The following is an 11,344-nucleotide window of genomic DNA, read 5'->3' as shown; positions in this document are numbered from 1 at the left end:
GAGTAATGACTTCACAAGACAGATCTCGCTTGCACATTAAGGTTTCAATTCGATATTGAATTGTAACTTGGTGATCATTAAGCATGGAAGAAACCAACCTCGGGAATTTGTCCATCATATTCAAAAAGAAGAATTGAAAAAAAAATGAAAAAAAAAAGAATAAAAGAAAAAGAATACCCAGCTTTAAAAAAAAAAAACCAGTTGTCATTAGGAAAGGGTTGGGTGTACGATCTTCACCATAGGTTTGCTCCTTATAGGTACGAATTCGATTCCCCTCCCCCTCGATGGAAAAATCAAAACCTGGAAGAATGAAAAAAAAAAAAAAAAAAACTATAGGGCAAGTTCTGGGTTAGGTTTTAGTTGTCCTAAAGGCTCTTTTAATCATCAATGTTATCATGGAAATTGACGATTGAATTTCTTAATGATGATAAGCTGAGATTACACTATACACCCATGGAACTCAATGTTTAGAATTTTTCTGATTGATGGATTAATACTTTAAACTTGACTATGAAGTTTACCGTGCACTTAAGTCCAAGAGAAAGTAATGCCCAACATTCATGAATCTTAGAATTCTAGTACCTGGATTGTTTTTCAAAAATCACCCGAGTTTATAGAAATTGTCATATAATTCTCAATGTATTTCACATACTTTGCTCAGGACTAGCAAGATGCTGGTTGGAGGTTGTGTTGAGGGTCAAATATTGCATATCAGACTCCAGTTATTGCCTAGATTTACGAACATGGTACTGTTTAATGGCCCGATTTAACCGTGCTTGTGATGCAGGGTGTATTTACGAGCTTGGACTGAAACAGGATACTAAAAGCATGGATTTAATGCTCAAAATTCACCAAGTCAAGGAATGGACCCCAGGGAACCAAGATCGACAGATTTACACGCCAGAGATCCGAGAAATTCAAGAAACTGAAGCTCAAGTAGCCTGAAAGTCATTTAGAATACAAGATCACAAGGTTTCCACCATCCGTTCAACTAGAAACTTCATAAATAGCTTGGGGAGCATAAATTAACCGTACAAGTCAAAAATAATCCATTAGATCATTGTAAAAGTGGTCCAACGGACAGATCAACCCATAAATTGGTGCATTGGGGCCCACATGATCCATGGATATGCTTCAATTTTAGTCTCAAACCTTAAAGTATATGGGGAACATGATGGATGGTGTGGATTTCTCACGAACATCACGAGAGGACCCCACATATGAGGTGGGAGTGCACCGTGCGGTGCACTCCCGAGCCGCACCGAATCAAGGCACTCGGTCAGCAGGTGCTGACCCGAGCCCATGCGTAAACTAGGCAGCGGACGGACGTTGTTCGTCCGTTTTCATGTAGCGGGCCCCACCCATTGATCATGTGGAAGATCAGGACCGTTAATTGTGCCTAGTGGGGAAGACCACAAAAATGGTGCTCATTTGGTCCCATGCATGCACTCAGGCAATCTCCACCGTAAATTGCAGGATGGACGGCAGCGAGCAAAGTTCAGTGGACCACATCGAAATTAGACAAAAGCGGGTATTCCCGGACGATTTTCCGTGGGTACCCCAGTGGACGGAATGGATTTCTCCATAAACATCCAGGTGGGGTCCACCGACCATCACAGCAAGATCCGCAAAGCTCTGTTTCGCAACAAAGCTTACGGTTTTCCTTTGTGGGCCACCAGCGTACACCAACGGTATAATCTGGACCATCAATCGGGAGCCCACGGGCCCTCTCACCTCAGAATAAGTGATCTATTTCAAGAAAACATGGAGATCGGTTTTCAATTGTCTAAACAGAGGACTGACGATGCAATGAGAAACCTTATGGGCCATACTGGAACCGATCCAAAATCAACAATCTCTAACTGGTTTTTCGAGCCGCATCCAATGGACGGAGTGGATTTTTCAATCGACTTCGACCATGGGCCATGAAGAACCAGTGCACGTATCTTGGGTTGTTGCTACGTAAATATGTCCGCATTAAGCTATCTCTCACCGACTTTAAGCACTGCTTCCGGGTGGCTATAAAAGGTGGAGAGGCAGCAACGTGGAGGGGATCCCTAGATCTTGGGCAGCCGTGGAGGCTAGGATGTGGAGCGGACAGGCAACGAGTTCTCCTTCTTCTTTTTTTGGTTTTTCTTTTCCCTAATTTATTTTATGCTTTTGTTTAAGAGATTTTAGAATGTCTATGACAAAGCTATTAGCTAGGCCTAAGATGTGAAGCTTGTAGCATGACTAGGATATTGGTTTTGTTTTGATTCATGTTTAGTTGAACCTTATGGATTTTAGTTTGATTATAAGGAATGTTTTTAGTTTTAATGGTTTGTTGTGACTCAAGTTATAATAGATCTGTGATAGCTTGAGATATTCTCTTTTCAAATATTGAGATTGTGAACTCGGGAATCATGTTGTTCACCATCATCTCCTAGGCATGGTTGAGTGATGGAATCACTTCCAAATCTTCACCATTCTAATCATTTGATTATTAGATTTATATTTCACCATTATTCCCTCGTACTTACTTTATTTAGATTTCATCTTCTTCTAGATCTAGTTCTACTTAGAAAAAAAGTCATTGAACCACCCATTGGATATCAGAGTTTTTTTTTTTTTTTTCCCCTCAGAACATATACTTGAAGCTAGGGAAAAACTGAGATGGGGCATTCAAGAAATCAACTCGTAGTACATCGTTTCATTTCTGTCATGCAACCTGTTAACGATCCGCCACATGGCTAAGGCATTTGCATAAGAAGATCCATCCCTGGCATTCACTTCTAGCCTTTTTAAATCAACCACTGTCAAAAATAAATTTCAAAAATTATGATTTTGAAGAATCATGTGAACTGCATATAAAATTTCCGAAAGGGGAGCTATCTATGCTACAATGATCCTGCTAGCAAGATATGCAGATAATCTGAAGTTAATCATAGTTCAGACATCTAACCATCTCATTTTGTGGTCCACCACATCACCATTCATGCAACACCGTAGTAGCCTTCACGAATTAATGGTTGCTATCAATGTCAAAGTCCAAGTAACAAAAGACAACTAAGCTGCAAGAATGGCTTCATCGACATGAGTAAACTACCTGATCAGCTGGCCAGTTATAAACCATTGACATCATTTCTCCACGATCATCTGCACTAAAATACATTCCCCTTGGTCTTCTAAACAAGCCGCTATAGTAGTTGGAAGTAGAGTGGGACCCAGTCGGGAACCCGGTTGATCGGATCAGTGGCACAGTGAGTCGAGGTCGGCCGGGTTGGGACCGTGTAAGGCTGGTTTTTTTTTTTCCCTGCTGTAATCCTGACCACTTTTTGTGGGTCTCATTATGATGTATGTGTTATATCCAAACCGTCCATCTATTTGGCGAACTCGTATCAAGGCTTGAGAGGAAAAATAAGACAGATCTAGATATCAAGTGGACCACACTGTAAAAGGCAGTGGAGGATTGAATGTCTAACATTGAAACCCTTTTAGGGGGCGCAAAAGTTTTGGATCATTATGAAATTTGTTTTTCCTTTTCATCCAGGTCTTTTTTAGTTTATGAATAGATTGGATGGAAAATAAATGTTATGGTGGGCCCTACAAAATTTTTAACGGCGAAAATGCTTTTTGTGGTGTGGTCCAGTTGATCCGTGGATATGATTTATTTATTTTTTTTTTTTGATAATGCTCTGAAATAATCTCGTAATATGGATGAACGTTGCGGAGATAATAAATACATAACTGTGGGCCTACGTAACTTTGATCTCTTTTGAACCGTTAGTACAACTCGGAGTTCGAGGAGTATCAGCGCTAGTCTTCTACCACCGGCCCATCCGCTTCCAAAAGGAAATGCAGCGCATTTTTGACATGAGAAAAGCTGTCCGTATAGCTGGGGCTTATTCTCGGGCGGTAAGGGCCTGTTTGATTTTCCATGACACAATGATAAATAAATAATTATTACTTTTTTACCTCGTATGAAAAGGCAGAGTAATTTCGTTTTGAAAAGCAATACGAAAATGTTGAATTAAATACGTGGACCCCACTGTAATGTATTTGAAATATCCACACTGTCCATCTATTTTTATCATAACATTTTGGAGCATCTAATTAAAGCTGATCCAACACTCAAATGGCTCACATGGAAGGAAATAATGACTTTAATTCTTATACTGTTGAAAGTTATTTTCTTAATTGAGCCCACATTGATGTATATGATATATCAACTTTATTCAAAATTTTTAAAGTCTAAAAAGTTTTTAATGGTAGGTGTTTAATTCCGTTGTTTCCTATCGCGTGGTCTGCTTGAGTGTTGGATCTTCCCCATTTTTTGGCTCATGCCCTAAACTTACCTAGCATAACAAATGAGCGGTGTGTATACATCATGGATACGTCACATACATCATGGTGGGGCCCACATTAATTTCATAAAATTTTCAATTTAAGTATTTAAAAAGTAAATTGTCACAACTACACTAGGAAATATGTGATAATTACCTAAATAAATAATTATTACCCATTTATGGTAATTACAATTGAGCCCAAATATCAAACAGGCGCTTGAAGCAAGTGGCCTTAAAAAGGTTCGTGGCCATATATGGGCCGTACAACGGGAAATTTCTCGTAAATAAACTACCACATGGGGTGCGCACTGCCAGGGCACCAGTTCCTCTGCAGCAGTTGTAGATAAGAATTTCGAGCAACTAGCCATGTGGAAGCCACCATAGGGTGTGTCCGGCCATCTGACCCGTCCATGAGGGTTTTCCTATTAAGAAATTTTGGTTGTACAAAAATCATGCTGATCCACTCATCAGGTGTGCTACACAATAGAAAATAATGGGCAGCCACCCAAAAACCTACAAGTCCACTTTGTAGGCCTAGTTATGATTGGATTCTCGATCGTGATTTTTGGAGCTTTCCTTTTTCATGGTGGACGATTCCGGATGGACAGGTTGGTGTCTGTCCAGGACATAAATCGTTGGCCCAAACTCAGCCGGTTGCACAAGATGTTCCTATACAGCAGGTGAGGGGAAACCGGCCTCACACCAGAGGAATTATTAGGATCCCGACTGAAAAAGACTGAATAAAGAAAAATACGGCATGGCATATTGAGCAGGAAAAGGTTAGAAAAAACAATTCAATATCTAGGATCATCTGATTCAAGAGATTTTTCATTCATGTTGCATACAACGTAGGACCCATCATTTCAACGGTTTGGATCACCTGCCTATTGGCCCCACTTATCATTCACTTTTCGAATAACATCGTGCATTAACAATCCATTATTACTTTATTACTGCCACCAGATGAGGGGATTATCCAGAGATTTTCGTGGCCATTGTAGTTAAAAAGTGGGAAACATGATGAACGGTTCAGATCTGGCAAAAAAGTTCCACATTGTACGTGGAGAGAGCAGGCTTATGATGGGGGCGTAAAAGAGGATTAAGTAGTTTCGATAGTTGATGGGGAGTCTGCTGAGTGGCCATGTGGAAAGGTAAAGAGTATGGGGCAGTTGGCCCGGACGCGGATTTCCTGCGAAAGCCTTTCGCAGGAAGTTCCTGCGCTGGGAATCCAGGTGGGGCCCATTGTGATGTTTGTGAGAAATCCTCCCCGTCCATCCTTTTTTTGAGTGTTTTTTAGCTTACGAGGCCAAAAATGACCCGTATCCAATACTCAAGTGGGCAAAAACGGGGTAATTGAACGTCCACAGTTGAAATATTCGTGGGCCAATAAAAGTTTTGAATCATGCTAATATTTTTGTTTTCAGTTCATCCCAGTAGGAATGACATTATTAACGGTATGGATGGCATGTAAACATCACCGTCGAACCCAGGGAAGTTTCAACGGTAGGAATTTCCCTAAACACCTTTTCCTTTAGTACGGCCCACTTGAGTCTTGGATCCTCCTCAATTTTGGTCTTCTCTGATAAAATGAGCTTACAAAACGGATGGAGGGAGCGGATTCCTGAAAAACATCACACGTGGGCCCCACCTGAGTTCCCAGTGCAGGAACTTCCTGCGAAAGGCTTTCGCAGGAAATCCGCGTTCAGTTGGCCCAACTCCGCACTCACACCAAACACCTGATTTTGGGGACTCGGATTCGGTAGTCATCGCTACAGTACGTGCTGGAAAAGCTCCGTGAGCCCCACCATGATGTGTATGTTTTATCCGCGCCCATCCATTTTCCGGCTCATTTTAGGGATCGAGCAAAAAATAAAAAAGGCAGATCTGGCAGATCTAAATCTCAGGTGGACCACACCACCGGAAACGGTGGTGATTGAACTTCCACTGGTAAAAACTTCCTGGGGGCACTTGAAAGTTTTTAATGGTGGATATTCAATCACCCTGTTTCCTCTGATGTGGTCCACCTAATATTTGGATCTGTCTTAATTTTTTGTGGGCTCATGACGTAAAATTAGATGGACAGCATGTGTAAAACACATACATCATGGTGATTGAACCCCTGATAGGACCGTCCGTCTCCGGCTAGGTCATCAGGGCAGCAGTACTGCAGTAGCACCCAATCCGCGCCCTATTGCAAATGACCCTCTATTAACCGTTATCTGCTTTGAAGGCCGTGAAAAACGGTTGGAGAGAGTAGAAACAATCTTTGCCTTTGCTCATCCGATCAGGGTCAGATACCTACGGTGATGTGGAGTCGAAGGTGGACCCCTCCTAATCTAATGGGACATATGAGTGTAGATGGGGTACCAAGGCTCATGGAGAAATCTTCTCCCAAATAAGATAAAGAATAATTGGTAGTGGATCAAGGAATCTTTATTATCTTATAACTGGCAAGATAATTTGATTTTGTGAATGATAGAGTACGGCTGCAACATGGGGGACCTCGGGATCCCAAGCGCAACTTGGGTTCTACCCTGGGACCAGGGATGTGTGGGACCCTAACTGTAGGGTCCACTTCTATGTATGTGCATGCTGTCTATCTGTTTTGCCAGCTCACTTTAAGTCCCAAAATAAAGTAGATATAAATTTCAGGTGAATCCCACCCTATAAAACAGTGGTTATTGGCCATTTAAAATTTTTTTTTTTGCCGCATGAGTTTTCCATCAAAGCTGATATTTATTTATTTTTTATTTCATACCTGTCCGTGTGATCTTATCAACTTGTTGTTGGTCAAAAAACATTACAACGGATATTAGGAAGATTTAATGGTAGATGTTCAATAACCACAGTTTCCTATCGTGTGGGCCACCTCAAATTTGTATTGGTTCATTTTTTAGGCCATGCCCTAAAATAAACTATCAAAATAGATGAACAACATAAATATACATTGCATCCATCAAAGTGTGCGCACTGCAGTCAAGGTCTCACGCACATGGCTGGTTCCCCAGCCAGTAGCAGGAATTTGGATTAGAAACTTTGGATTAGGCATCAGCTCTTGAGAGGTAGATTGGGTGGTGACCGAACACCATTATGCTATGGGGCTCACTGTAATGTATATGTTTTATATACTGCCTTTCATTTGTTTTTCCGGCTCATTTCAGGGCATGAGCCCAAAAATGAAGCAGATGCAAAGCTAGAGTATATCCACACTGTTGTGGCCCTTACTATGGGCCACCTTAATGTATTTATTCTATGTCAACACTGTCCATCTGTTTTTCCAGATCATTTTAGGTGGCGATTGAACCAATTCTAAATCTCAGGTGGTCCATACTACAGGAAGCAGTGATGTTTGATCGGCGCACCATTAAAAAACTTCCAAGGGCTCACCGTAATGTTTATTTGCAACCTAACCTGTTGATAACATCAACAAAACCTGGATGAGTGAAAAAATATATATACAATAGGTTGATCCAAAACTTTTGTAGCCCACAAGAAGTTTTTAATGGTCAACCACCATAGTTTCCTATGGTGTGGTCCATCTGAGATTTAGATCTTGTTCATTTTGGGATCTCTAAATTCATCGGGTAAAACAGATGGACGGTGTGGATATAGAACAAATACATCAAAGTGGGCCCCAAGGTAAGGGTCGCATCATCTTGGGTGAGGCCGGGGCTGCACCTAATGCGTTCTCCCTTCTCATTGTCCACATGGCAGCGTCGATTGTGGACGAGGACAGTTCAGCCGCTGCAGCCTATCATGGATGCTCTAGGGTTAAAAATTCAGATAAAATTAACGGATGGTCCTAAACACTTGAGTGGTGGCCTTTTTACGGATGGCAAAATGGAAAAGAATAAACGGTTGGCTAGAGTTATCCTGTTAGTGTGGATTTGAACCATGAGGCATCTATAGCAAAGCCCACTAGGTAAACGGTCTTGATCCAGTGTCAATTCTCCCGCATGGATATCATTTCCCATAAAAATATGCAACAAGCATAAAATCTCTGTAGTGTTTTTTTTTTTTTTTTTCTTTCCACACATTTCCTACCTATATATTTTCTACCAATTTGTTTGGAGCTCGTGTAATTTTCAAATCATTTCTTATTTTGTAAGAAAGTCTTTCTTGTAGTGTCATATCCCTTGGTAGACTAAAGGAGAGAAGATCTGACTAGCATGTGGACTCTCTATCTCTCTCTCTCTACCATCCAACTAGTGCAAGTCCTTTTATTGGAGCCTCTAATCAATCGTTCTCTCCATAGATTGACCACTCCTAAAACTCATCAACCCAATTAACAGGCCAATCAATGCACATCTCTGATCATTGATATGAACCATCCATCATGTGAGGCCCATACTCAAAACATGATCCAATTTTACAAGGAGACCAAGTGCAAATATGGCATGGACAAGAGTCAGTCTAACCAATCTCTAACCGTCCATGGAGCTGGGTTAGTGGGCCATATTCCAACATGGACTTTAGAATGGGTGCAAAAGGAGTATTCCAAAACCCAATTTGAATGTGTCTTGGAATTCCCACCAACCATCCTTGGACAGATTGAGACTCTTGGTATACATTACGTGCAAAAAAATCTATTACCTTGGTGTAATTAGATGAAAGAAAATGAACACACGGAAAACTTGAGTAATTAATGGTTCAGTTGAAGCATGATGAGAAAATATTTTGCGAGTGTTCAAAGGAAGCGTGTTATTATTGTTATATGATCTTCAATGAACCATGCTTACTAACCAACCGACCAGCTTTGTCACACGTAACAAACCTCCAGCATGTGTAGCCAAAGGAGAAGGAAAGGAGATAAGAAAAAGGAGCCAACCACTCAGGAATCAAGTGCAAATGAAGGCATCCCATTGAATAAATGCACTTAACATATTTTAAAAATTCAAAAGCAAGTGCCTGTAATTGTTATTTACAAGAAAAGAAGAATAGAAGGTTCCTATCTTTACTTGCTTCACTCAGACTCTCCCTTTATAAAACGGCCCCATCTTCTAACACAATACACAATTCCCATCTCTCTCTCTCTCTCTCTCTCTCTCTCTCTCTCTCTCTCTCTCTCTCTACAATGGCAAGTTCCATTGCCCCAGCCATAGGTGCCATCTTAGTTTTGTGCTGTGTAGTGTCCAGCTCAGCTACGGTTTACACCGTTGGTGATGCCACTGGATGGGCGAGCGGCGTCGATTATAGTACCTGGACAAGTGGCAAAACCTTCTCCACTGGTGACAGCCTCGGTATGTTTTTCTAATCGCATGGTTGTAACATAACTAATCTTATTATAAAAGTGTTATCATGAAAAACACAAACACACACACACAAAAGAAGAGAAGAACATGAAAAATCAAGCAATGGTTTGTTTTGTTCTTTTGAATTTTAAATATACACCAATGCATGTACCTATATATGTGCACATGAACACACATGCATATCTGTAGAAATGTATCCTAGAGTTGAAAAATAAAAAGAAGAAATAATTAGGGATTAATGCCTTTTTATTTTTATACATACCATGGTAACACATATTGTAAGAGGACTAATGCTTTACTCTATAAAATCAATTTAATTAATCACCTCCAAGCTTCTGAATTTGTGACCTTTGGCCATGCTAGTGTTTAACTATGGAGGAGGGTTACATACGGTGGACGAGGTGAGCGCGAGTGACTACAAGAGCTGCACGACAGGCAATTCGATTACTACAGATAGTAGCGGAACAACCACGATCGCACTGAAAAAGACTGGGACACGTTACTTCATTTGTGGAGTGCCTGGTCACTGCGGCCAAGGGATGAAGCTCTCGGTCACGGTTAGTGCGGCAACTGGGTCATCTGACACACCCACAGCGCCCACTACCTCACCTGGCACTACCTCACCTGGCACAACTACTCCGGCGACGACTACTACGACACCTACTGGCACCACTTCCACACACTCAGCTAGCAGCACAAGTTTCCCTTCTTTAGCTATGTTACTCATTGGAGTGGGATTACTCCAGCTGGGCCTCTTCTAAGCTAGCCAGGGCAGTGGCAGTGCATACATTTTCTCTCTATCTTTCTCTAGTTTGTGAGTTTATTTATGTTGAACGAATGTTTTAGGTCTGTTTCTTAATTTGGTCATTCTGATGTGTATGAGATAAAATAGAGAAAGCCTCAACTCCAACCGGTTGGAACATAAATTACCATCCACTAGATAACCTCCAATCTTTCTATGGTGTGGACCACCTGACGAGTCTATAAGGCTGATTTTGCAATGTCATGCTTATGGTGGGGAAACTTACTGCAAGGGTTGGATGTTATTCGTTGGTTGGACCATAACAGTTGGACTTGGGACCATCTCATAAGACATGGCTCTTATTTGGAGCATTTTGTGTGAAGCTTTCTTGCAATGCGTCAATAGCCGTTGGTTTTGAGTCATGTTTCAGTGATCCAGACGGTTTATATGATAGGTCTAATTGTGGTGGCTGGGACATGATAATATAAAAAAGCTCTCGTATTGGAATATTTTAATTGATTGATCATTTAAATATGGACCGTTGCTCAACTGTTGTTTTCTGGGCCATTAATCAAAAGTTTAGGATCTTCCAATCTTGATGATTTTTTTATTTTATTTTTTCAAGCAGCTACCATTAGTTGAACATCTTGTTAGATCAATGGTCTGGATTCTTTGAAACACCGCACATGGGCCATGTTCAACTGCTATAAGCCCTGCACATTGCACCCAACCAGTTATGATGACTAAGCGTCACTTACACCTAATTTCTAGTGTGACTTGTGAGTGACTATCATGTGGGGTAGGTCACCCAAAATTGATTGTGGGCCACACAACAGGTGTAACACCCATACATCTTACCTGTCACATAAATAATCGACGGTTATGAATTATCGACAGCGAGAGGTTGGTATAAGTGATGACACCAAATCATTCCTCTTATTTTATATAATAATGAAAGGAAAGAGAATGATAATGGACAGAGAGGGTAGACTACTGAGAAGGAAAAAAAAAATCCGTGCACATGC

At 41.0% G+C, this 11,344-nt stretch overlaps 1 protein-coding gene across 1 annotated transcript; it reads left to right on the top strand.

The window, feature by feature from the left end:
* The first annotated feature begins 9,312 nt into the window (after nt 1–9,312).
* LOC131234546 (blue copper protein-like) lies at nt 9,313–10,426 on the top strand. The gene is made up of 2 exons (XM_058231485.1): nt 9,313–9,565; nt 9,941–10,426. The coding sequence occupies exons 1-2, from the start codon at nt 9,400–9,402 to the stop codon at nt 10,336–10,338; spliced, it is 564 nt and encodes a 187-aa protein (XP_058087468.1). The 5' UTR covers nt 9,313–9,399; the 3' UTR covers nt 10,339–10,426.
* Nucleotides 10,427–11,344: the final 918 nt, after the last annotated feature.

The sequence above is a fragment of the Magnolia sinica genome, chromosome 2, assembly GCF_029962835.1.
Source record: "Magnolia sinica isolate HGM2019 chromosome 2, MsV1, whole genome shotgun sequence".
NCBI lineage: Eukaryota > Viridiplantae > Streptophyta > Magnoliopsida > Magnoliales > Magnoliaceae > Magnolia > Magnolia sinica.
This window is presented reverse-complemented; position numbering and strand designations above follow the sequence as displayed.

Coding starts and splice junctions, on each gene's coding strand:
- LOC131234546 (XM_058231485.1), top strand. CDS start 9,400: ATGGCAAGTTCCATTGCCCCAGCCATAGGTGCCATCTTAGTTTTGTGC. Junction 9,566..9,940: donor CTCCACTGGTGACAGCCTCG/GTATGTTTTTCT, acceptor TGGCCATGCTAG/TGTTTAACTATGGAGGAGGG.